This window comes from Agelaius tricolor, unplaced genomic scaffold (assembly GCF_023055355.1).
Source record: "Agelaius tricolor isolate 1412-34295 unplaced genomic scaffold, bAgeTri1.0.p SCAF_11, whole genome shotgun sequence".
In the NCBI taxonomy this organism is placed as follows: Eukaryota; Metazoa; Chordata; class Aves; order Passeriformes; family Icteridae; genus Agelaius; species Agelaius tricolor.
In genome coordinates, this window is record NW_027269271.1 from 26848305 (window position 1) to 26875217 (window position 26913).

The window sequence follows — 26913 nt, forward strand, 5'->3', positions numbered from 1 at the left end:
CAGGCACCAAAGCAAGGGAGAACAAGCCCTGGCAGGATGGATTTAATAAGCCCAAACCCAGAAAACCCAACTGCTAACTCACAGTGACTGAAAAAACAAGAGACAACCAGCCACAAAGGAACCAGAGGCATGTGGGGATGCCCTCCCCTAAAGAGAGACATATATCCTGCTGCTCACACAAGGGGTTTCTCAATGAGCAGGGAAAAAGAAAATAGGAAAAGAAAAGATTCTCAGAGATTGCAAACACCCAGCCTCCAGCTGGACTGAACACCAACCCGTCTACATTTGATTTGTGTTTTAAATGAGCTGCAACGCTACTACACAAAACAGATCCCTCAGAGATGAATGCAAGCAAGGAGAAGAGATTTCTACCCTGCTTCACAGTCAAATACCATTTTGTGTGATCTGCACCAAAAATAAAAGCGCCACTTTGCCAGACTGGAGTCTCCATCTCCTAGCAACACGCCCCACCCAGCCTTTTCCTGAGACCCTCCAGCTCCTGCCTGCCAGCACAGCTCCCTTCCCCCGTGTCTGCAAGTGAGGAGCCCATGGTACACATACACACACATAAATGTGGGTTCTCAAAAGCCAGAGGGAAATTAAGCAAACCTTCTCAAGGCTGAGCCCAGGCGCTGCTTTTCAGGAGCATCCCAGGCTCTGCTCTCAGCTCCCAGCAGCAGTGGAGAGGGTGGAAGGTGCTGACCCACCTGGGGGCATCCTTGCTGCCAAGCAAAGCCTTTCTGTGAGTCACCTGCAAACCTTGAGCCCCCAAAATATATCCTGTCAGTTAAAAAACTGATTAATATAATTTGATGTTTCTAATAGAGAGCTCCTGTGTGTGTCAAGAGGCAGTGGAAACACTCAGGGCATCAGCTTGCTCTGAGATTTAGTGAAAAATTTTCAGCTTTCAGGAAACAAGCAGGACAGCAGAACAGTGCATCTCCATGCAGCAGCTCTTGTTAAACACATTAGTTTAACCATTAAACAAACACCGCTCGAGCTCACACCTCTTTGTGTGGTGTTTCATTCAGGCAGAGCCAGGGCTTGCCAGGACTGGAAGGGGAGATCAAACAAACCCCAAAGGCAGAGCAGAGCTGCCCAGAGCTTGCAGGGTAGAGGTTTGCATGGGCTGACAGCTTTGCAGCTGCCTGGAGAAGGCAGAGCTTTCTCAGGCATTCCAGGAGGTTGTAGCATTGTATCTCATCCAGAGTTTGCTGTTTGTAAATGCTGCTTCTCTTATGCCTTCATGTACATCAGTTGTTCTGGTTGAACAGAGATGGTTTCATCATCCTATAAACGGTTTTGTGTTACAGCAACCTTTCTGTTCTACCCCCAGCTTGTTATTTTAGTTATTTATGTTATTGGATTTCTTGAATTAAGCTGCTGTTTTATTATTTATGATAGCACAGTTGCATAGGCTGGTCATTATTTTATCAGGGACCCTGTGTTTACACACACTGTTCCAGCTTCCCAAACAGCTCTTTATTACCTTGGAGCACAGATTGCATTTGTGACTGCCTTCTGCTACTTCGTGCAGCTGAATGAGAAACAAAGAGCTACAAATTAACACTATTAGAATGTGGCAGGACCACTTTCCAGATAGGCTAAGTGCCGATTTCGGTGTTCAATCATGCTGGTTTTTTGGGATGAACATCCATTCTTTCTTTTTTTTTTTTTGAATGTAAACAATTCATGTGGTCCAGACAGAGTTTATGTTCTAGCCAGGGAGGCTGTCACTGCACGTAGGGAGGGTGCACCCCGAGCACAGTGCCACCAAAGGAGGCTGTCACCCCCAGGCAGGTGCATGGCAATTGAAGGTGCACACAGAGGACAGTGCCACCGGAGGATGATGTCCCTTGTGGCAGATGCTGCTCCCAAGGGCTGTCACCCCAGGCAGGTGTGTGACAATAGAGAATGTACCCTCTGAACAGTGTCACCCGGGGAGGGCATCACCCCCAGGCAGGTGTGTGACAATAGAGAATGTACCCTCTGAACAGTGTCACCCGAGGAGGGTGTCACCCCTCAGCAGGTGCGTCTCTAAAAGGATGTCACCCCCGGCAGGTGCACGGCAATAGAGAATGTACCTTGAGTACAGTGTCACTCGGGGAAGATGTCACCCCCGGCAGGTACATGGCAATAGAGAATATACCCTCTGAACAGTGTCACCGGAGGAGTGTCACCCTCGGCAGGTGCCTCTCTAAAGGATGCCATGTCACCCCCGGCAGGTGCACGGCAATAGAGAATGTACCCTCTGAACAGTGTCACCCCCGGCATGTGCATGGCAATAGACAATGTACCCTCTGAACAGTGTCACCCCCGGCAGGTGCATGACAATAGACAATGTACCCTCTGAACAGTGTCACCCCCGGCAGGTGCATGACAATAGACAATGTACCCTCTGAACAGTGTCACCCCCGGCAGGTGCATGACAATAGACAATGTACCCTCTGAACAGTGTCACCCCCGGCAGGTGCATGACAATAGACAATGTACCCTCTGAACAGTGTCACCCCCGGCAGGTGCCTCTCTGAAGGATGCCACGCCACCCCCGGCAGGTGCGTGGCCACGGAGAACGCGCCCCGAGCGGTGCCACCGCGGAGGGCGTTGCCCCGGCAGGTGCCGCCCCGGTGGGTGTGTCCCGCAGGTGTCCCCGCGGCGGGCGCTGCCCGTGCCCTCCCCGCCGGCCGCACCTGGCGGCGCCGGGCGCTCCCCGCCCCCGGGCCGGGCCCGCCGCGCTCCGCTCGGCGCCGCTCCCCGCCCCGCCGGCCCGGCCCTGTGCATTGTGGTCCGGCGGCGGGGGGCGAACATGGCCGAGAAGCAGAAGCACGATGGGCGGGTGAAGATCGGCCACTACGTGCTGGGGGACACGCTGGGGGTCGGCACCTTCGGCAAAGTCAAGAGCTGAGTACCGCGGCCGCGGGCGGGGCCGGGCCGGGCCGGGAGCGCCCCTCGCCGCCGCCTCCCTCCTCCCGCTCCCGCGGCCTCCGCGCCGGCATCGCTGCCTTCCCTGGGCTCCGCTGCCTGGGCGGCATCCCGGGGGGAGCGGCTGGCGGAGCCGTGCCCGGGGCGCACGGGCGGGGATGCGGCGGTGGCGGGCGGGCGGTGGGAGATGCAGCGCTGGCCCCTCGGCGCTCGGGGCGGTGGGAGATGCAGCGCTGGCCCCTCGGTGCTCGGGGCTGTGGGAGATGCAGCGCTGCCCCCTCGGTGCTGTGGGAGATGCAGGGCTCGCCCCTCGGTGCTCGGGGCGGTGGGAGATGCAGCGCTGGCCCCTCGGTGCTCGGGGCGGTGGGAGATGCAGCGCTGGCCCCTCGGTGCTCGGGGCTGTCACAGCCCCCGGAGCCCGTGCTGCGAGCAGCACCCACCCGAACTTGGCTGCCGCGCTCGGAGGGAGGTGCTGGGCAGGCTGGAGGCGCCCCGGCATCCTGCCCCTCCGTGCCGGGAATGCGCTGCCGTCCTTGCCAGGGCCCGCAGGTGCTCCGGGGTGCTCCTGGAGCCAGAACCGAGGCGGTTCGTGGTGCTGCCCCGCCGCGCTCCGAGCATCGCCCCGCGGGATGGAGGGGCAGGGATGGACGGGCTGCGCCTGCACCTGGGGAAGGGAAGGCTCCAGAGAGACCTGAGAGCACCTTCCAGTGCCTAAAGGGGCTGCGACAGAGCTGGAGAGGGACTTCTGGCAGGGCGTGGAGTGGTGGGGCAGAGGGAATGGCTTGGTGCTGACAGAAGGCAGGGTTAGATGAAGTGTTGGGGAGAAATTGTTCCCAACAGAAACTACTAGTAATAACTACTAGTTATAACTATCTCTATTGTGTTGTAAATAATTATTAATTAAGTCTATTAGTCTCAGCATTATCATCATCAATGAAATCAGTATTTTATTCATGTAAATATATTTTGTCATCCTTAATCCTCGTGGACCAAGTTGCATGAAGATTCCATTGTAGTAACTTAATCAAGCACTTCTCTCAAAAAGGCTTCCAGTTTGCAAATTCCATTTTTAAACGAATTAATTATCAACTACCTGCAAATAAGAGGCATTATGAGTCATTAGAGTGTCTCGAAATTTGAAATTGTCTCAAAATGAGAAATTGTGCAGGTGAGGAGGCTCTGGCACAGGTTGCCCAGAGGAGCTGTGACTGCCCCATCCTTGGACATGTTCAGAGCCAGGCTGGATGGGGCTTGGAGCAGCCTGGGGTAGTCAGAGGTGTCCCTGCCCATGGCAGGAGGAGGGATGAGATGAACTTTAAGGTCTCTTCCATCCCAAACTGTTCCAGGATTGCAGGATGGGGGCTCCACACAGGGATTCCTTGTCCAGCCATGCCAGAGCAGCCAGCTCACATCCTGAGGGCTTTGCTTTACCTGGCTCTGAGGTTTGCAAATATTTGTATTTCTTTTTTTCCCTGTGGATTCTGCCATTACGTGCAAATTTCAGTTTTTAAACAAGGCACTAAAAAACCAGAAAACCAACAAAATTCAGTGTCTGAGCTGTGTTTCCCCGTTGGAATTTGGTTTAGCACGAGCTGGGGGAGCAGCTCAGTGTCCCCTCACCCCACTGGGATGTGGCTGGGCAAAGGGGGTGCTGTGCCTGCCCCCAGTTTTAAAATAAACCCAAATTGACAGCAGATGAAAGAAACCACCACAACCACTGCAGCTAAGTCCACCTGTGGCCATTAATCACGCCCCTAAAAATATATTGCTGTGTATAATCCCAAACCACAAATTTACTGTCTAAAGAATTATCAGAATAAATACTTCTAACAGTAAGGACCATTTAAATCACTCGTGTGTAGTAGCAGACCTCAAAACTGCTCCAAAGGCAGGTTTTTTTCCTTGCAGACCAATTTAAACTTGCCAACAATACCCTTTTTTTCCCTAAACTAGCACAAATACCCCCTACCCCACATATGACCCGAGTGTGGTAAAAACAGACGTTTTCCAAAGAAATATTTCAAATAACATAAAAGAGATTTCCTAGCTCAAAATCCTTTATAGGTGAGTGGTACCCTTTGTATGTTTTTTTTCCCTTAATACTTTGCTTACAACTGACAGGTGAGGTTTGTGTTTGAGACTGGGAACTGAAATGAAGAAATGGAATCTCCCATTTATATAGAATTACAGCATTTTAATCCAATGAGTTTTAGAAAAACTTGTATTCACCTGAGAAAAGTAGGGGTTTTTGTTGATAGATTCAAGCATTGGGTATTGGGTATAATAATTGCTGTTTCAGGGAGAAGTCAGGTGCCATCAGTGACATTTCTTGTTGCTGATGTGTTTTCTTCAAATTCTGCCTTGCACAAGGTTCTGGTTTTGGTGCCTTTTGTTGCCTTACTCGTCAAAGTTAAGAAATCATAATTTACAGTTGTTCAGGATTATTGTTATTAGGGACATAAGAAATGGCAATAAAAGGGAGGATTTAGTGACATGGGGTACAAACCAGGGTTTCAACCCATGGCTGGAGCAGAGGAGTAATTTTGAGCCATCAGGAGCCAGAGACACGACAGAAAAAGTCCCTGACTGCCTGGGACATCCTCCTAAAAACTGGCTGAACACTGCAAGAAACTGTTTTGTTTTAAGCCCATTCAGTTTCTTGATCTCATTTACAGAAAGTCCACTGAAGGCATGGAGGGGAGCAAAGAGGCTGGCAGCTGAGGGCAGGGTTTTGGTGCTAACACTGAAATTCCATCTGGAAGTGGGGATGAGGACCCAGCCTCTGTTAGAGGAGAGGAAGGTGGCAGGAGCTGATGTGGTGGATGGACAGGAGGTGTCATGTCAAGGCTTGAAGTTACCACGCAGCATTTTTACCAAATGTTGTTATTTTCCCTGTCCTCCAGGCCAAAGATAATTTGCAGAAAATAGAATTATTTGCAGGGAAAAAAAAAATCTAATTTGCAGAAAATCAGAATAATTTGCAGAAATAGAGCTGTGGAGGTCTTGGATTTGGGAGTTTAGCAGAGCCTTGGAGGAAGGAGGTGGCATCTCCTTCCCAGGGGATTGGCAGGAACAGATGAGACAAATTGTGCTTGCTGTGGGCTTGTCCCACCCTGTGGGTCCCCAAAAGCTTTTTGGGTCCCCAAAAGCTCTGCTGTGACCACAGTGAGGTTCACAGTAGTAACCCAGATATTCTCCCTGTGTGATGCTGCCCGTGGCATCCTTGGTGGCTCCTTTGCCTGGCTTGTTTGCCACCAAAGTGACAGATTTGTGGTCCCTTGAGGACTTGGGTTGTGTTTGTGTCACCTCCATGGGTCCAGTTGGGATCAGATCCCATTTTTTTCCCAGGCACTGTGGCATTGCTGCTGAAAGACAAACTTGGTGTCAGAGGGAAGATAAACTAAAGGAGACTGAGAGGAGGAAGGACAGGGAGAGGCTGAGACAACACACAAGCAGAATTAACACAGCATTGCTAAATATATGCTTGGGATGGATCTCATTGTTCACTTTGGGCTGAGATAAGGGCCAGCAGAGCTGATAGGGAAGGAGTTTCCTCACCCCTCCACAGAGCTCCTACATTGCCCTGAAGCATTTGCAAAGATGTTGACTGCTTGTGCTGCCTGAGCTGGCAGGATAAAGAAAGTGATGCAGAAATCCATGCTGTCAAGGGGTTTATTTATTATCTGTGCTCATGGTGCTATAATCACTATTCCTCCTCTTTTTTTTTTTCTCCCTTTTATAATAATAAGCAAATGTCAAGAGTCCCCTTTCCACTTTCTGAATCTGGGGAGGCAGTGGGAGGGAAGGAGGTGTCCTCACCTTGGGGTGAGGATCCTCTGCCATGCCTGGGGGAGACCTGGGACCTGCCCCTCACTTCTGGGATGGACCTGGGCTTCAGTGGCTCTGTGAGCAGAGGGAGGGCTCTTCACACTGCCCATGTCTGAATTCCTGCAGTCCAGAGAGCCCTCAAAGCCTTGAGAGTCTCCCACCACACAGGAGATTGTGTTCCCTCTTTGTCTCTCTCACCGAGTTCAAGGAGGCTCAACCAGTCACTGGGGACAGAAACAATAATATCTCTGTATCCAATGCTTACTGTAAGCAAAAGATGGATTACAAAATAGGCTGTTTATTTTTAATTATTAATGTGTTTGTGCTAGCAAACCTTTGCAGAGTTACACATTGTTTGTCACAGATGGGAAAGGGGATGAACTATTTGGCAATAGTATTAAAAACAATAATTATTCATTCTGGGCATGGCCTTTTTTTTTTTTTTTCTCCCTAGTGTATAATAAAAAAATTTCAAAGCATATGCTGAGGCAAGGCCAGAGAGCATTGTCCTGAAACAAAGGGTGGTAGAAATCAGGGTTTTCCTCCTAGTTCAGTGAAAAAACTTTGCTTCACCTCCCTGCAGCGCTGCCCTGCTCTCCTCTCCCTGAAGATTCACCAGGGAAAATGCCTCCCTGGACTATTTACAGCCCTCTGAGGAATTATCTGCCTCCTCCAGCCCTCAGCTAATCCCTAAATTGCATCTCTGCTGCAAAGCTGAGTTTATTTTCATTCCATCATCTAGTAGTTTTAAGTATTACGAGGAATAAAATGGACATGCAAAGTGGTGCTTTAATTTTCAAGGGCAGTAAAGTGTTTTATTTTTAGGATGCTCTTCTTGAGGAAAGAATCTCTGGCAGGTCTTATCTGGTGGCTAATAATAGTGACCTGGTGTGCCCTGAGTGCTGCTGCCCTGCCCTTCTCACACCTCCTGCTCACCCCGGGTGCTTCTGATCAGCTCATTAGGGCTGCCAAAATTACAGGCTCTAATAATGTAATAACAAGGTTTGCTGGCAATAATTAACTCCTTGCACTGGAAGGGTGATGCTGGTAATTAGAGAGCACAAATATTTACTGTAAGCAGGTTTTTCTGTGCAGGCTTTAGGAAACCATCCGTGTGTCACTGTTGAATATCGTGTTGGAAAATGCTGAGAAGGGGCAGCTCGTTCTGAGAACCCCTTTTGGGTATAAACACCACGTTTTAAGCTCTTTCTTCTCTCAATTTCAATATAAATCTTGCTATTTCAATATAAATCTTGCTTCCTGGGAGCTTTTTATTTTTTTTTTGGTGTGGTTTGTTTATTGATAACAAACGGATCCCGCGCTGAATTAGTTTCACATCATTAATTACAATTCCCCCAGTGACAGTGGTGCTGCTCCTCCCAGTTTATGGGTATGATTTTTCCCTGAACACAGGAGATAAACATCAGCATCTCAATGCACCAAGTGCATTTTTAAAAAAAAACCCATATTGGAGTTTGCATCCTTCCTAAAAGCAGAGTTTGCTGCTGCAGTCCAGCAGTGTTCCTGCAGCTTGTCATCAAAGCAAGAAGCACGCTGGGGGAAGTATAAATAGAAATTCATTTTAGTAATGCAAATCCTGCAGTCCTATTTTGGGCAAGGAAAATCCCCATACCATTTTTAAAAAAAAAAGAAGTGTGATGGTCTAGTTTTAAAGCTGGGTTTATGAAGGATTTTGTCTACCAGTGTGTTATGGTGGAGATTCTCCTCTGCCATTTAAATATATCTGTTTCTGATTATTATAGCTTTTACATGCTATAAATCCTTGCAAATTAGCTTGGGGTATGACCTCTTCCAGCAACTCACTCTTATTTAGTGGAGTGCTTTTGGCAGATAAGTCCCCTCTCTTCTGCCTTCTATGACTCCACTGGGAAAACAGTGAGGAGACAAAAACTTTAAAATATTTCACACCCTCATCTTCTGCTTTTTTCCCCTTCAGAAGTGGCTTTTTGCTTATAGGGCCCCAAGCTGCTTGTGTGAACCCTGCTGCACTGTTTAGTGACTTTGCAATGCTCTCTCTGTCTCTAATAGTTGGTGAGCACCAGCTGACAGGGCACAAAGTGGCAGTGAAAATACTGAACAGGCAGAAAATCCGCAGCCTGGATGTGGTGGGGAAGATCAAACGAGAAATCCAAAACCTGAAACTCTTCCGGCACCCTCACATTATCAAGCTGTGAGTACCCTCCCTGCCACGTGTGCAGCTGCTCCTCTCTGCACAGAGACCTCTCACACACAGCTGGCTGCCTTCAGGAGATGGATTAGGGCACTCAAAATTGGGTTTGCTCAAGTTTTTGTGTGGTAGGCGATCCACTGGCACAGGTTTCCCAGAGAAGCTTCCCCATCCTTGGAAGCGTTCAAGGCAAGGTTTGGATGGGACTTTAAACCACCTGGGACTGTGGAAGGTGTCCCTGCCCATGGCAGGGGTTGGGATTGGATGGTCTTTAATGTCCCTTCCAACCCAAACCATTCCATGATTCCATGAACTGCAGCACGGTCAGGCTCTGAGAGTGCAACCTTGGCCTCCTCTCAATAGGATTTATGTTTTAATGCACTGATTAGCCAGAGCTTAAAAGAACATTTTTTTTTTTCTTCTTCTTCTTTCAAAATTTATTATTCAGACATAAGTTTTGAAAGTCTCCACTTTGATGAACCTGAGTTGGGGTCGTAAATCAGCACCTGCACTGCAGCCTCTGGGATTCCTGCTCAATCCCCAGCTTGTGCAGCCAGCCCACATTTATGAGGCACTCGATAATATCTTTGGCATTCCTATAAAAGAAAGCTGTTGAATGGTAACTGCAAGGGTAAGTTGACATTTAGGTCAGCCTTAAAACTGGCATGAGATATAGCAAATACCTGGGACTTGGAGGCAAGGGAAAACAAATTCTCTCTACAGTTAAATAACTAACCGTGCAGCAACTGTTGACTTTAGAGTAACTTCACAGTTCCATGGATTTATTGGAGAACAGATTGGTATTATTTCATGAAAAAAGCGCCAGCAAGACTACTCAGCTGTGTGCCCAGCATCCTGCAAGTCAAATCCTGTTCACACATTTGTCAAAGCAGTAAAAATTAAATCCAGTTTGACAATATCTGTGTCCTGTGATACATGTTGCATTCATGAAATACAGTGATAAAGATGTGAGGAGACTGGGGCACAAAAACCTCTTTCAATAAGATTTTTAATGTATATAAAAGAAATACTGGGGCAATTAACAGTAGCTTAGATGTCTGGGTCCAAAGCTCTTCAGAAAAATGAGGTTGATGGTGTTGATTTTTATGGGAGTATCCCACATTCCCTTGCCACCCTCTTAAAAATTGCTGAAATCTCTTTGCTTCAAATTACAGTCCTGTAAAAAGTAATGAAATTCAGATGAAAAAAAAACCCAAAACAACAGCAACAAAACAATGAATCTGAAATAAAAGAGAGGGAGGTCCCAGCTGGTGCTGCTGTGAATTCCTGGGGCTGCATTGACCTCAGCTGATCACTGGCAGTTTGTTCCAGCTGGGACACTGAAATGTCTTTGCAGCACTCAGGGATCATTTTGAAGGAAAATGGACAATAAATCTGCAAGTTGAAGGTGATGCTCTGGGTTTTTCCCTCCATTCTAGAAGGATTTCCCCCCATTCTGGAGAGATTTAATATTTGAAAAATAACTTCAGGGGGTCTCCTTTTTGTTTCTGTACCTGTCCAGAGGAAGTTCTCTCTAGTGCCTAGAGCTCTTTATCTCTTTTTTATCTTGATATGAGGGAGACCAGATGGATCCTCTCCTTGCCCTCAGCTAGCCAGGACTTCATTTCTAAAGCTGTTGTTGCAGATCTTACCCAAAATGGAAATTTGAAAGTCAGGGCAGTCCTAAATGTGGTAAGATTGCCTGGCAGATATTTCAGAGGATTATTTAAAGGGCTGAAGGAAGATCATAGGTCTGGAAAAGAGGTCCTTCCACAGACAAGTGAAAGACTATACTGGAAACGAGAGACAGCTTTTCAGAAGTGGAAAGCTGTTAGAAATGCAAGATCCAAACAAATCCTTATTTGAAGTGTTGATGTGGAATTAATAATCTGTTTAAAAGCCTTTCCCTGTTCCTAATGATGTATTTTTTTTTTAAATCTGCTTGTGTTTTTGAAGGTACCAGGTCATCAGCACACCAACAGACTTCTTCATGGTCATGGAATACGTGTCCGGGGGGGAATTGTTTGATTACATCTGTAAGCACGGACGTGTAAGTGCCAGTCCCGAGCCAGCCCCAGCACATGTGTGGGAAGAGGAGGGTGTTCAGGAGCAAAATCACTGCTCAAGGGAGCACAGTTAAGGTTAAGGCCCAAAATAGAAGTTGCTTCACAGCAACCCCATCTGGGGTGTCTCGTACTGGCTCGCACAAAACTTGCGTGTGATTTTTCGCAGTGTTCTCTGGTGTATTTTTGACCCTCAAACCAAAATATCCAAGGTAGGGTGTTGCTTAGGGCAAATATTTGGAAAACTGGCTTATTTTTGTGATTTTTAGCTATAGGTTGCCTCTCAAAACCCCCAGGATCAGCAGCAAATTTATGGCATGGGAGGGGGAAGACCACTTGGTGTGGTCTCTACTCCTGTCATTCACCTCTCCCAGAGCCCCCTCTTGGTTCCATGTCAGGCTCTTTGAAGGCTTTTCAAGGATGTGGCTTATCTGAGCAACATTTTCAAATGCCAGCAGTCCCACTGGTATAAATCACCTGTGAAATGTGAGATTTTGGTTAGAAGGAAAATCGCTGGTGTCTGCCCCGTGGAGCAGTTGCAGGGCAAGGAGGTAAAAATGGGCCAAAGTGGACATCCAGAAAAAGGGTTCAGGTGAAGGATCAGCCCATCACATGTTCCCTCTCTGTGCTACAAAATCAATACATTTACTGCAAATTGGGTTAGATTAGTCTAGTGGTCAATGGAGCTGGCTCAGTTTTCTTTCCTATGTACGGTTCTCATTTCTCACACGTGTTACCCATCTAGATCTTTTCAGTGGCTGATTTGGATCTTTTCTGATAAACTCAGTTTTTCATGGAGGGAGTCTTTTGGAATTCAACAGTAAAATAATAATTGAAAATATAGTTTCTCTGATATAGCTCATACAACTTTATTAGCTACACAGGTAATTAAAATCACCACGATATTCCAGCTTCACCTGTTGCTTCCAGAGGAAGTCCACAGGGAATTGCTCCCAGCAACGTCCTCTGTGGTGTTTTGTCCAGCCTGGATCTGTACCAGTCCCACTGGGACAGCAGGCCACTGTCTGATAGGTGCCACCTTTAAATTCTTGTTGGCATCTCAGCTGAGCTGAGGTCTCACCTTTCATCTCGGGGCTGTATCATTTTCAAATGCTGGCACATTGTAGAACACAAGGGTGAGAAATCTGCTTTATTTGCTGCTTCTGCTCTCAGGCCCTCTGAGATTTTCCCTCTGCACTCTGGAAGCTTTTTTGGCTCTCTGCTAAGTGCAACCTTCCCCTGCCTGAGTGCACACCAAGCCCCAGCGCTGTTCCCTCTGCTGTGCCCACAGGTTGAGGAGGCAGAAGCTCGACGCCTTTTCCAGCAGATCCTGTCTGCAGTGGATTACTGCCACAGGCACATGGTGGTGCACAGGGACCTGAAGCCAGAGAACGTGCTGCTGGATGCACACATGAATGCAAAGATAGCTGATTTTGGTATGTGAATGTGCCCAGCAGCATTCCAGAGGCACTGGAGTGTGGCCAGGCAGCAGCAGAGCCTGCTGCCCCAGCCACCTGGAAATCCCACGCTCACCAACACTGCCCTTCCTGCAGCAGCAGGGATTACCTGCTGCAGGCTGCTCCTGTAGTGGCACTGAGAATGGAGCAGAGGATTTGTAAATCTCTGCTGTGTTTTAGTGTAATCACCCGACGTCAGATTTACCTAATTTGTGTTTGAGGCAGGCTGGGTGCAGCTGATTCAGGGGGAGCTGGCTGTGTGTGTTTATTTTCGTGCATGCTCTCCCTCTGTTTGGCCATGTGCTCTTGGCCTCAGTTCATTTTACAACCAGCAGTAACAGGAGTCTCTAAGTGGTATTAGGGGTTGAAATCCATTAAAATACCCAGGCTACCAACTCTATCCTGGTGAGTCCTTTCTAGCAATGTAAATCCTTCTGAAGATTTACTCATTTCACAGCCCCAGTTGCCATATGAAGTGACTGCTCTGGGATGAATTATGTCTCTTCTCCTCTGTGCTCTGGGATTTGCAATTTAGAGGAGCAAAATTAGCCTGGAGTGAATATTTCTTGGTTGGATGTGGGAAAAAAACCCAACCCAACAAAAAAAACAAACAACAACAATAACAATAATAACAAAAGTAATAATTTTCAAATCAGTTCAGAGAAGTCTATCTAAATTATATCAACAGTTCCCTTCCAAATAACCCCCTCCACTTCCCTGCCTTTCCTCTGTGTGACACATGTCACACAGCGTGTCTGGACCTTCAGATCAAACATCAGTGTGTAATAAGCATTTTGGTTTTTTTAGGACTGTCCAACATGATGTCAGATGGTGAATTTCTACGTACCAGCTGTGGTTCCCCAAATTATGCAGCCCCTGAAGTCATCTCTGGGAGGTAAGACATTCCATTTCTCACCAGAGTCTATGTGAGCACATGGAGTTTGAATTTGTTCTTGGTATTGGAAACAGCTTTGCACGTCTAGTAAAAGCAGCTGAATCCTTCCAACCTGGATTTTGTGTTTGGGTGAATCTGTTGGCAAAGATCCGAAGGTTTTCTTGCTTATTTTACTTCTCAGTAGCTGTAATAGCAAACCGTGTTTTGCTACAGGTGTTTACTTTGGAGGAATTATTAATACCAGATGTTGACTGTTTATATTGCTAATTAAAGAGGGTGAAAATGACTCTTTGGATGCAAATACTGAGGTTCCAGGTGGAAAGGCTTTTCCAGGCCACCCCCTCCTCTCCTGCCCACCTGTAATATAAAACACGGTGTTAACGAGGAAAACCATTCACTAACAAAAGGAGCAGGAAGATCTTTAATCCCTTCCCAACACTGGCAAAGAAAATACTTGTCTTCTGGTTCCTTGAGCTTGGGGTTTTGGCTGTGGCAGTCAGTTCAACCTTCAGAGCTTTGTTTTGAGCTGATTCATTGAATTGACAAACTTCCTCTGTGGTTGCATCTCTCAGCATGAAACATCTGTACAGCACGTGGAGTGCTGGGCTCACCCCACAAGGCTGAACTGGACTTCCACGTGTTGATACAGAAATGTTGCCTCCTGTATTTTGCTGTCAGGAACAGAAATTATATAGAATGTACATTTTGCCCTAATTCTCTCTGTAATACCTTAGCAAAGATTGCAAATACAGATTTTCAAATTTCCCTCCTCTGAATGATCCTTCAAACTGCTCATCTCACTATCTGCTCCTATTTTATTTTGATTTCCCTTTGCCATGAGCTTTACTTTTTGCAATCCAGTGTATTTTTGCCTATATCTGTGGCTTTTAAATAGAACATTTTGTTCAGAATGTGTTTGCTGTGATTTTGATTATTTTATCCCTGTTTACACCAGAGCAAGTTTTGGCAGAGCATCCTAGGAATTAGACTAGCATCCAAAAGCCTGTTGTGACTACAGCTCTGTGTGTGAAATGAAACCAAGTAAATCCTCATTGTCAAGAAGGGGACAAAGCAAGAAACTGGGATGCCAAAAAAATAGCATTTCCATCTCAGTGGAGGCCAGACACGTGTTTTTCAATTTGTATAGGAGACAAGATAGATCAGCAAGGAGGATTTAGTCCTCGAGTGTTCCAAGGGTCCAGGCAATGCAGCTTAGTGACAACGTAAGTAAGAATGAAAACCAAAACCAAGCCCACATGTTGCACTTTTTGGCTGGCTGCAGCTGCATCCCTCCCTCACCACTCCCACCTGCAGGCCCAGGGCTGCCTGAGTTTCATGGCCCTGCTCAATGTGCCAAGCTGGCCTCTTCTCAGAGCTGCATTTGGGGGGAACAGGCACCATCCAGCCTCCCTGCCCTGCTGGTGGCTCTGTGGGGCAGGGGGGAGCTGACTCCTGGCTCCTGCTGCCTGCCCTGATAGAGCACAAGAGCAGCAGAGTGTGACAGCTCAGGCTTCAGAGCCATAAAAGTGCATTTCATGTGGGCTTAAAGGTCCAAAAAACTGTTCAGGCAGTGCTCTTGCCAGTGAAAGAATCAGGTTTCTGATCTGTGGGAGCTGGGCATGGAGGCAGGGCTGAGGAGGCATCCAGCTCAGCCTCTGCCTTTCCAAAATGGCTTTGCTGCTGTCCCTGGCCTCAGCAGGGAAACTCTCACCCTTGGAGAAGCAGACCAAGTGTTTTGGGGGTGTTCAGAGAATGGTCACCTGCATGACCAGCGTGATTTCCTCCACACTGATATATCTGCAGTGATGCTTTTCAGGAGGAGCAAGTGCAGCATGCTGAGGTTTCATGAAGACACTTCTGTAGGTGCATTTCAACTTCTGTATTTGGGTTGGGCCTCACAGCCCAAGGGCAAGTGTTGCCTCCCAAAATCTCTGGGGAGGCATCAGATGTAGTAAAAAGAGATGAGCAGGAGCAGCAAAGCTGTATTATTTGGGGTGTCCTGAGTTGGTGATGGCAGAGAGCACATTTGGCAGCTTGTAGGAAGCAGGAGCACTTAGATCCCAGCACACCAAAAATAAACACTCAGAGATAGAATTATCTGTTGCTGCTTGATCTGCCTTGTTCAATGAACAGGAATTGCTGGGGCAAAGGAGCAAACAGCCTGGCAGGGCTCTTGGAAATGTGAGGTTTGGCTTTTTGGAGAGTTTGGTGGAGGCAGGGTTGTACACAGGAGTGTGGGCAGCCAGTGCCAGCCCTGCCATTCGTTTCCCTGAGCACTTTTGGCTGAGGCCCATTTGGTTTGGGGGGGAGCCACGTGAGCAGCCCTGGTGTGGGCTGGAGATCTGTCCCTGCTGGAGCTGGCAGGGGATCCCCCCATCTACACCCTGACTGAGGAGAGGATGGGGTGACACAGAGCCTGAGGAGAAGGTGAAGGTGACACAGAGCCTGAGGAGAGGATGGAGGTGACATAGAACCTGCACCCTGACTGAGGAGAGGATGGGGTGACACAGAACCTGAGGAGAGGATGGAGACACAGACTCTGCACCCTGGCTGAGGAGAGGATGGGGTGACACAGAACCTGCACCCTGGCTGAGGAGAGGATGGGGGTGACACAGAGCCTGAGGAGAGGATGGGGGTGACACAGACCCTGCACCCTGACTGAGGAGAGGATGGGGTGACACAGACCCTGCACCCTGACTAAGGGGAGGATGGGGTGACACAGACCCTGCACCCTGACTGAAGAGAGGATGGAGGTGACACAGACCCTGCACTCTGACTGAGGAGAGGATGGGGTGACACAGACCCTGCACCCTGACTGACGAGAGGATGGTGGTGACAGCTTTCTCCTGTCCTTGTCCTCATGCAGGCTCTATGCTGGCCCAGAGGTGGACATCTGGAGCTGTGGTGTCATCCTCTATGCCCTCCTGTGTGGCACTCTGCCTTTTGATGACGAGCACGTCCCCACCCTGTTCAAGAAGATCCGTGGGGGAGTGTTTTACATCCCTGAATACCTCAACCGCTCCGTGGCCACACTCCTCATGCACATGCTGCAGGTGGACCCCCTCAAGAGAGCCACCATCAAGGACATCAGGTGGGCTGGGGTGGGCTGGCTGCCTGTGGGGGCCTCTGGTGGCTTTCCTGGGGGTCACCTGTTGGCAGGTGGGCAGGGTGGTTTTCAGGAGCTAATCCAGATGGTTTTTGTCCCAGGTGATTCAAGGACCAGCCCTGCACCCCTTCTGTGCTGGCTGGAAGTGAATGATGATGAACAGGATGAGGATTTTTATGTATATTTTATATACAAATACTTAAAATTCTATTTCATTGCATTATAAACTAGCCTTAAAAATCTCTTAACAGCACTTAGCAAAAGCAGCTGTAGCATGCAATAATCCCAAGAACTTAATAATATTCAACAGCCATTTTTCATTATTATATTTCAAGATCACGTCCCTATGGGTACCAGATAAAGGGGGCAATCATTGTACTTAATGTATATCCAAAAGAAAAGGAGGAGAAACCCAAGAGTTACTAACTTAATATGTAAATTACATGTAGCTGTGTGCTAAGCATGAACACAAATGTTACTAGGGCTTCCAGGAATTCTCAGGTTTTCAATGGACAGCCCTAATTTTACCCTTCAAGCAAACCCATGCAAACTTCCTTATTTTATTCCTTAATTCCTTAGGATGAGAGGACTTAATTACATGTTAGAGAGGCTGCACATGTGGTGAGATTACTGTCAGTACATAGAGCCTACAGACAAGGCAGTGTGTAAGTTTTAGACACTTAATTATCATTCACCACATTGAAATTAGTGAGAATTGGGTATTGGGCATGGGGATTGGGTAGGTTTGATGCTCTGTATCAGAAAAAAAGGGAACCTTGGAAGTGTTGAGTCTCACTTCAAACTCAGTGTGCAGAGTGCCGTCGGTGTCCCTGTACCGGGCTGGGTTTTGCTCCCCGCTCATCAGCTGGGGTTCACTCTTGTCTGGTGGTGCTTTCCCCACCTCCCCTCTCACATCACGGCTCCTCTGTGCCTCCCCCAGGGAACACGAGTGGTTCAAGGAGGAGCTGCCCAGCTACCTGTTCCCAGAGGACCCTTCCTACGACGCCACGGTCATCGACGACGAGGCGGTGCGCGAGGTGTGCGAGAAGTTCGAGTGCACCGAGTCGGAGGTGATGAACAGCCTGTACAGCGGCGACCCCCAGGACCAGCTGGCCGTGGCCTACCACCTGGTCATCGACAACCGCCGCATCATGAACCAGGCCAGCGAGTTCTACCTGGCCTCCAGCCCCCCCACGGGCTCCTTCATGGACGACAGCGCCCTGCACATCCCGCCGGGCGTGAAGCCGCACCCCGAGCGGATGCCGCCGCTCATTGCCGACAGCCCCAAGGCCCGCTGCCCCCTGGACGCCCTCAACACCACCAAGCCAAAGCCCCTGACTGTCAAAAAGGCCAAGTGGCACCTGGGCATCCGCAGCCAGAGCAAGCCCTACGACATTATGGCCGAGGTGTACCGGGCTATGAAGCAGCTGGACTTCGAGTGGAAGGTAGGGAGTGCTGGGGTGGGTTTCCAGCATCCTTTATCCCATAAAATGAGGGAGCTTTCACTTGTTTCCAGATAGATAAGTGCCTCACCTGTTCCCAGACAAATGCCCCCACCTGTTTCCAGATAAATGCCCCCACCTGTTCCCAGATTGTTGTATTTGCAAGGACTCCCGATGAGGGAAGGGAGGAAGGAATGATGCATCTAATTCTATGTTCTTAGAAGGTTAATTTATTATTTTATGGTATTAAACATATAATATTATATCAATATTATTATATAATATATCATATATATTAATATATAGTATATGTTTTATATATTATTATATTAAATATATAATATATTAAATATATATTATATATTTGATATATATTATTATATATGTTAAATATATATAATATTATATTATAGAATACTATACTAAACTATACTACACTATACTGAAGAATAGAGAAAGGATACAGACAGAATGCTAAAAAGATAATAATGAAAACTCATGACTCCTTCCAGAGTCCTGACACAGCTGGACCATGATTGGCAATTAAGTCAAAACAATTGACACACATGAAACCAATGAAATAACCACCTGTTGGTATAAACAATGTCCAAATACATTCCAAAGCAGCAAAACACAGGAGAAGCAAATCAGATCATTATTGTTTTCATTTTTCTCTGAGGCTTCTCAGCTTCCCAGGAGCAAAATCCTGGGCAAAGAGATTTTTCTAGAAAATATGACAGGAACACCAGATAAATGCCCCCACCTTGCAATCATCCCTGCTCTTCCTTGTTAAGGCAAACTCACTGAATTAAGGTGCCAGCTGTGCTTATTTGTGCTTATCTGTGGTGTTTCTTTATGGTGTGAAATAAGGTGCTCCAAGACTTCAGGTGGAAGGATGATTCTGCCTTGTTTAGCTGCAGGGATAAGAGGAGCTGTTCACATTTCTAATTTTAGTGGCTAATTCCTTGCGAGGTCATCTCGAGTGCTCCTGAGCAGAGGAACTCTCATTATTTCTGCCTGGTCCTGTCAGGACAGAAATGGTACAGTACAAATTGTCCTAAAGGATGCACAGATGAGGGGCAAGGGGGTCTTGGGTGCAGAATTTGTATCTTTGATGTGGTGGCTTTTCCCTGATGGAGATGCAGCAGTTCTCACAGACCAGATGTGTTTTCAGATACTTATGGCTTCTTTAGTTTAGGGCTCAGCTTCTTGATTTAAATCCAGATGTTTTAACTGACAGTATTCACTGCAGGTATTTCTCCAGGGCTGTGCAACATTTAGTCACAGTCCTTTTCAAAGTTGGAATAATAAATCCCTAAGTTAGCCCTGGAGCTCTGCTGCTGTGCCTGACTCCCCAAATCCTGGTGCAGCCCCTGAGGTGAGCTCTCCTGGCTCGTGGCCTTTGGCAGCAGCATGATGTGAGCATTGGGAGCCAGGTAAGGAGAATTTCAGCCCAGATCTTCATCACCAGAGGGGCTCCCCTCCTCCCTCCAGGTCCCTAGTGTGGTACTGTGTGCATTTCACTGTTCTACTTCTTGAAAACCTCCTGCCTCCTCCTTATTTTTGATAATATTACATCTTTAAAACCAAGTAGCTTCCAGAAACCCTATTTCCCTGCACCAGGCAGGAGATGGACCATGGCCAGGTGCATTTGTCCACATCAGCCAGACATTTTTTAGCTGCAAGGTTTTACAGGGAGTGAACAAACCTGCTGTATTTCTGCTACAGCCTCAAAAACCAACTCAGCCCAACATCTCTGTGTAGGCAGTGCAGCTTATTTCATACGAGGAGGTTTCACAATAGCCTTTCCCACCCTAAGAATAGCTTCAGATGTGACTCTTCATCAGAATTAACTCTCCCATCCACACAGTTGCTTCATAAATATAGCACAGAGAAAAGATCTCATTGTAAATGAGATGCAGCAGATTGTGAGGTGGGAAGCAGAGAGGGGAAATACTCAGCCTGAGGCTGATCCACAGGCGCTGGGTTTGGCTGTGCTGATGGGGGAGGCTGCTCTGCTCTGCCCAGCTTGCCCTGATTTCATGAGCACTGTACATGTGTGTGGGCCCACGAGTGGACTTTTTTGGTCCATGTGGCCATGGCTGCTGCTGAGGGAGGAGCAAACATCAGTTTTATGCCTGGCAGATGGGTCACTGCAGCTTCCCCAGCCAGCAACTGGTGAATCACAGCCTTAAGAAGAATATTTAAAGATGGGAGGAAACGAAGCCGCTTGCTTCATTTTATAGTGGTTGTCCTTTTGAGAAACTGTTTTTCCCAGATGATGTCGTGCTCATATTTAGAAAAAATAAGGGAGGAAGTGTTCCTGCTGCTGCCTGGAGTGTCCCTGCTGAGGGCAGGTTTCCCCTTGCAGGTGGTGAACGCCTACCACCTGCGGGTGCGCCGCAAGAACCCCGTCACCGGCAACTACGTGAAGATGAGCCTGCAGCTCTACCAGGTGGACAACCGCAGCTATCTGCTGGACTTCAAAAGCATTGATGGTGAGTAGGAGATGGAGGACACGCAGAAGGGCGAGGCTGGAAGTTTAAGAACCATCCTCTGCGTTTTGGAGCTCTTCCATGTGTGTCGTTTCAGCAGAAGCCCTTTCACGCCTCTCAAACTCTGCTGCTGTTCCCATTTCATTACCTCACCTGCACAGCCCCTGCCGAGCTAATCCCGCTTTTCCTCTCTTCTCCCTTTTTTTTTTTTGTTTCTGGCTTTTCCAGACGAGGTGATGGAGCAGAGGTCTGGCTCCTCCACGCCCCAGCGCTCCTGCTCGGCCGCGGGCTTGCACCGGCCTCGCCTGAGCATCGACGCGGCCGCGGCCACCGAGTGCCAGTCTCTGATGGGCTCCCTGAGCAGCTCCTTCGTGGGCAGCATCCCCTCGGTGCCCCCCCGCCTGGGCAGCCACACCATGGACTTCTTCGAGATGTGTGCCAGCCTCATCATGGCCCTGGCCCGCTGACGGCCCCTCTGCACACCGTGAGGATCTGCGCCCACTCGTCTGCCCCCTCCTTTCTTTTGCTTCCTTGTTCTTCCTCCTCCTCGTCCCCTCACTGCCCCACAGAGCCAAGTCCAGATCCAAAACATGCTCCCCTCTAGCAAGGCACCAAGGAAATTAATTTCTCTCCTTGTGCCTTGCGAAGTGTATCCAATACTCTTTTTTCTTCTTTCCTTGTGAACCCCATTGGGAAATGTTAAGGCTGTAAAGTAACAAACATTATCACTGAGTTTTTGGAAAACACCTCCCCCCTGGTTCATCCTGAGGTAATGGAGGCATAGCCACGCTTCCTGCAGGGGGTTTGATGTTTTCCTGATGCTGTGCAGAGCAGGGGCAGGCTGGGCTGAGCCAGGGCAGAGGGATTGACCGGGAGCCCTGTGAGATGGAGTGGAGGGTGATGAAGCAGCTCTGCAGTGTTCACACCCAGGTGCCACCCTCTCTCACACTTTCCTCCCCAAAGCAGCAGCTGCTTAGATGCTTCTGCACTAGTGCAATATGACCTCCCTCCCCTCTCTTTTTCCCTCTGCTGAAGATGGGCAGGGAAGGTGGGATGTGCAAAGGTCCTGGTGCAAACCTGCCACTCTTTGCAGAGGAGTGTCCCTAAGGTGCAATCTTTGCAGAAGTGTCCCTAAAGTGCAGTCTTTGTCCCTGTGCACTCTTTGCAGAGGAGTGTCCCTAAAGTGCAGTCTTTGTCCCTGTGCACTCTTTGCAGAGGAGTGTCCCTAAGGTGCAGTCTTTGTCCCTGTGCACTCTTTGCAGAGGAGTGTCCCTAAGGTGCAGTCTTTGTCCCTGTGCACTCTTTGCAGAGGAGTGTCCCTAAGGTGCTTTATTTTGCCCAAGCGCTCCGGACAGCACTGAGCTGCTCGCCACGCTCAAGGCAGATTGCCTTTTTCTCACCTCCCTCCAGCCTGCTCCCCCTCCCCTGCCTCACCACGGGCTCCAGGGGCTGAATCCCAAGCAGGGCTCAGGTGAGCAGAGGACAGGATCTGGATCACCCCCCTGAGGACCCAGCGCTTCCCCGAGGGTTGGGATCATCCCTGATGGGCAGGAGCCATCAGCAGCGCGCAGCTCCGGAGCACTCACCTCTCACCTTTCCCCTAGGACACTCTGCCTGTTGTCACCTCCCCAAAATCACTGCCAGATCTGCCTTCCCTGCTGCTGGACACTCACTGCCCCTGCCCAAGGGCTCTCCTGTCCTGCTGCTGCTGCTGCCCACTGGACTGTGACCTTCGCTGCTCCGCTGACCAGGCAGGGATTTCCCAACCCGGAATTTTACTGTTCCTTTGCTACTGGCTATCTGAAGGATGGGATTTTATTTTTTGAGATGAACTGCGGGGATTTTTAAGGTTAAATTCTTGTTACCCAAGGGTAAACCCTAATGCATGTGTGACTTCTTTGTTTAAAAGAGTTGTTATTTTTTATTACACGGGATTAATCTAATGGGCAGCGTTGGCATCTGCTTGGCTTTGACATGGTATTTAATTCCATTTACTTGATTATGAAGTAATAGCCTAATCAAGGAACAAATGCTTTATGAAAGCTTTGCCAAAAATATGTTGGGTGGGGGGGGTTTGGTCTTGTTCTGTTGTTTTGGTTTTTTTCTTTTGTGTTCTGTTTTAAGAAACAAAGCAAAGAACTTTTGCTGGTCCCAGGTATGCAGTCATTTGACTTGAAAAAAAATGTAATCTGTCTTTTTGATAGCTTCTTATGACCCCTTGAGGTTTTTTCCTAGGGTTTTCTTTTTTGTACAGTTGCACTTTAATTTATACTTACTGCAAGTTTGTATGAGAAGCAAGGAAAAGAACAACAAATTAAGCCTTTTTTACTAATCATTTAAGGTTATCAAGACAAACACGGGATATTTTTGCCATCTACTGGCAGTTAAATGGACTTTTTCAGTTTGAAGTCCCTTTTTTTTAAAAAAGAACCACAAAATTGCCTTACTTTTGTTACAGGTTGTGCTTGGATCCTCACTAATGTACTTTACAGTTGCAATTTTTCCAGAAGCCGCACAAAGTAGAAAGCTTCCAAAAAAGAAAAAAAGAAAAAAAAAAAGAAAAAAAATCAGTTTTTCTCTTGAACACTAAATCCAACACAGCAGTGGTTGGACTGTAAGAAATACTGGAAATATTTGTAGTGCTCCTAGGTTTTGTAACGAGCCTTTTATTACATTATGATTATTAAATAACTGCTCTGGGGTGAGGATGGCTTTGGTGCTGTGCCTGGTGGCTGCCAGGTGATTTGTGTCCCCAGTGCTGTGGTGTGAGTTTGGATGGAGAATCCAAACTCCTGCATGCAAAAAAAAAAACAAAAACAAAAACAAACCCCACCCCAGAGTCAAAGCTGAGGAACACCCAGCCCTTCAGCAGCTTTTGGATCAAGGCTGAGATGAGCAAAGAGCCCTGAAAGGTTTGGAGTGATGGGGATAAACCCCTTTGCAGGGGAGCAGGAGCAGCTGTACGGCCAGGCATTAATTTCCATCCAGGAAACAGCAATGAGTGAAATGTATTTCAAATGTTAAAGGCTTTTCAAAGCTTCACTCCCAGCTGATCATCTTGCCAAGTCCTGGCAGCACCTGTAGCCCCCTTGACAAGGGGCTGGAGTGTTCCAGTCTGGGGCTCAGGAGCAGGTTGATGTACTGATGTCTTTTTTCAAATTGACTCTTGTCCTCTGGGATTTCCTACCCAGCAGAACTAATAGTATTAAGCAGCAGCAAATGCCCTTGGGAGGAAATATTTGCTTCCTGGAGGCAGGTGGGATTTCTAGGTTGTAGAATAAGCCCCTTGTGGCACTTGGCACCTTCTCTGACCCGTGCAAACATTAACTGCTGTGTGGATCTGCAGAACCAGTCCTGCGTGCAGGGCAGTCAGAGTTACTCAGCTTTCCATATGCAGAGACACAAAGAGATGAAGCACTTGCCTGCTCAGGGTCAGCAGAGGCAGTGGAAGGAGCAGGACTGGTGGAAGCACCTCCCCAGTGGCCACATTGGACTGACTGGTCCATCACAGCCTTGCCCAAATCCGTGCTGCACTTTGGAACACCCTGAGGACTTTCACTTCTTTTTATTATTTATTTTACCTTCAAATAGGCTGTGTTGTGTTTCCCAGCTGCAGAGGAGCTGCTGACCTCCAGTTACATTTTCCAGAGGAAGAGTTTAACTTCCACACTGTTACACTGTGGTCAGCTCTTTTTGAGTTATGCTGGTACATGCACAAGCGTCGGGAAAAGCAGGGTAGACAATATTTGAACTACAGAAACTTGAATTACTCCAAGTGCAATTCTTCAGAAGCCACTGAACAGCTGTGCTTTGCAAGCCACAAGCTCACCCAAATTTTGCTTCAGCCAGAGGGGGAGAGAGACAAAATGCAAAGGATAAAGAGTTCAGATAGGCTCCAACAGAAACCTCCAGCTCCTGGATGAGTTAATTCAAAAATACCTTTTGCTGTTCTTCTTGGAAGCTATATATATGTAAATATTATATATGCATATATATAAAATGTAGGTGGCATCCCTGTCATTGACCTCTCAGCTTTATTCTTCCAGCAGGGCAGGTGTGTGCCCTGGACACTGTCACCCCTCACTAATCCCAGCCTCTGAGAGGACCTGGACAAAGGGAATGCTATTTTTACACCCTCTTTTAGGTAAAGCCCATGAGTAGCTTAGCTCACCCCATCAGGCTTGGCATGGGCTTGGCCAGGGATGGGAGGGGAAGTGGCTTCAGGAGCTGTGAGAATCCTGCCCTTCCACCCCCCCAGCCAAAGCCCTGCTGCTGATGGGGTTTGGGGCAGGTTTATTTCCAGGAGCTGGAGCTGAGCAGGTAAAGGCAGCAGGATATTTTTTTTTTTTCCCCTTCAACGGGTCAGAAATGCATCTTCAGCTGTGTGTCCAGTTTAGCATTTCACGAGGTGTGTACAAGCACAGGGGAATCCATGGGCAGTGTTGTAAAAACGTGAACCAGCTGGTTAGCGTGTGCTGTGTGTACGTTTCTGTGTGTGATTATAGTGGCATTCGTGTTGGAATTGATGAGGTCTGAACAAAATAACCCTTCTGTCTACTCCTTTTCATTTCACTGCTCTTTACTGTCAGCGTGCAGCCCTGCAGGAGGAGGAGGGAGCTGAGTGCAGGACATGAACTCGTGCCTTCGCTGCGCGCCGCGGCTGCTGGAAGTGGCAGCTTTGTTTCACGAGGTGCACAATTTCCCCAGCTCATGCAGGATCCCCCCTCTGAGACATGCAGGCCATGTTTCTAAATACTTGAAGTACCATTTGTTGTGCAATTATTTGGCTTCACCCTTTTATTAGCTGAGAGGAGAGAGGGAAGAAGAATCGCACATCTGGATGAGCCAAGCCACCCCCTGCTCAAGCTCCTGCTGTTTCTTTCCTGGAAAGTTTTAGGGTCTGGTTTTGTTCCAGGTATATGATGGACCTTACTAGAGTCACCTTTCTTAAGGTCTTTACTTTGCTATGGGCTTTTCATTTAGTGCTTTCCTTTGGCTTCCTTAGCCCTCCCCTTATATATCCCTTTTTCATCATTTGCTTATTAAAAAAAATTGCAACAGCTTCTTGTAATTCTGAATTCCCAGTCTGCCTCCCGGCCATGGAGTTAATGATTCAGCCAGAGGTACCTCAGTCCCATGCCTGAGAGGTGAACTGGGTTTCAGGGTTCCCACATGACACCTACTGATGGAACACTGACTTTTGCAGAGAGCACACCTGGTATTCGATGCACCGATCTTTGCTCATTTTAATTGTCAAAATTAGGAGAACTAGACTGTGAATCAGAGCTCTACCTGCAAAGCACGAGTACCCTTTTGGTGTTAGAAAAAGTCTGTTTTCAACAAAAGCCTTGAAGTTCCTGCTGAAGCTGCCTTAATTTGAAAATCAAAGTTTATTTGTAAGACTCATCTCTGATAATTTTTTTTTTTCAAGTTTGGAAATAGTTTATTTATCCTCATCTCACAAAGCTGTGAAGTAGATCCTGTAGCCATGGTAATATTTATTCTTGTTGCTGAAAGCATGTTCATGTGTTCTGTATTATCATGTTATATTCACGTGGTTTGTACCTCAATGCATTTGTTTTTGTTTTTTTCTTTTAGAGCACAAAGCAAAACTGAATCCCAGGATCTCTGTGGTGTCCTTGGCCCAGCATCTTTGGGCAGACAAACCTCAGCTCTATGAGAGAGGTAAACGGGACTTGTCCACTGCAGTTCTTAAATTCATACTCTAAGGAGTATTTATGATTTATAATATTATGTATTTACAATTTTAAGAGAAAGATACTGAACTTTAGAAAGTTCTGAGTAGAAGCATCCCTTCAAACATATCAGTAGCATGAAGCTCAGAAAGAAAACCCCTGAGCTCTATAAACACTCCATCCTTCTTGATATTTTCCATTTTGTCAACGGAGGGCCTGGAGAGGGTTTTGTTTCCCAATTCATGGCTGTAGTATTTTTGTTATGGAAGGGCACAGAGCCCTGGTTCAGTTTTGTCCTTTGTGCATCAGATAATCACAAGGAAGCCTTTTTCCTTCCATTTATGGTGTGGAAAGTGTTTCTCGGTGTACTGCACTGCATGTGATAGCTGTCTCCATGGTTGACATTTGCACTTTAATAAACTCAGAGATGAAAAGAGATAAAAGCAACAAATCCTTTGGATTTCCTTTCTGCACAGTCCCTTTCTGCAGGCTGGGGTTGGCTGGTGGAGTTTCCCTCTGGAGATCTTTCCATATCCCAGCTGTGGGACCACAGATGCCCCCAGGGCTTGGTGAGGGGCAAAGGGGAAAGGGGAAAGTTAAAATTTCCACATGAGTAATTTAAACAACTTCCCCAACCCAAAATCCATGCCAGGAGCCAGGCCCATGTATTCACATGTGCTGACTCAGATCTTCACTCCTTACAGCAAAGGAAGAAAGAGAGGGAAGCATTTTAAAGACATCACGCAAAAATAACATTTCACTGCAGAAAAAGTGCTGGGGACAAAACTGGGCACCTGTTTCCTCTGTGCCTGTGATGCAGG

General features: G+C 47.6%; 1 protein-coding gene across 8 annotated transcripts; it reads left to right on the top strand.

The window, feature by feature from the left end:
- The first annotated feature begins 2651 nt into the window (after positions 1-2651).
- Positions 2652-26543, top strand: PRKAA2 (protein kinase AMP-activated catalytic subunit alpha 2). Of its 8 annotated transcripts, none has more exons than XR_011680666.1 (10): positions 2652-2875; positions 8800-8941; positions 10895-10988; positions 12293-12437; positions 13266-13353; positions 16220-16444; positions 17400-17904; positions 20273-20399; positions 20625-21521; positions 21614-26543. XR_011680666.1 is itself a non-coding variant. In XM_071436818.1 (10 exons), the coding sequence occupies exons 1-9, from the start codon at positions 2807-2809 to the stop codon at positions 20861-20863; spliced, it is 1659 nt and encodes a 552-aa protein (XP_071292919.1). In that variant the 5' UTR covers positions 2675-2806; the 3' UTR covers positions 20864-20880; positions 22001-26543. The 8 variants fall into 8 exon arrangements, 1 of the variants encoding a protein (XP_071292919.1); XM_071436818.1 differs by having other exon boundaries at positions 2675-2900; positions 20625-20880; positions 22001-26543; XR_011680663.1 differs by having other exon boundaries at positions 2676-2900; positions 20625-21532; positions 21674-26543.
- The last annotated feature ends 370 nt before the right edge of the window (positions 26544-26913 follow it).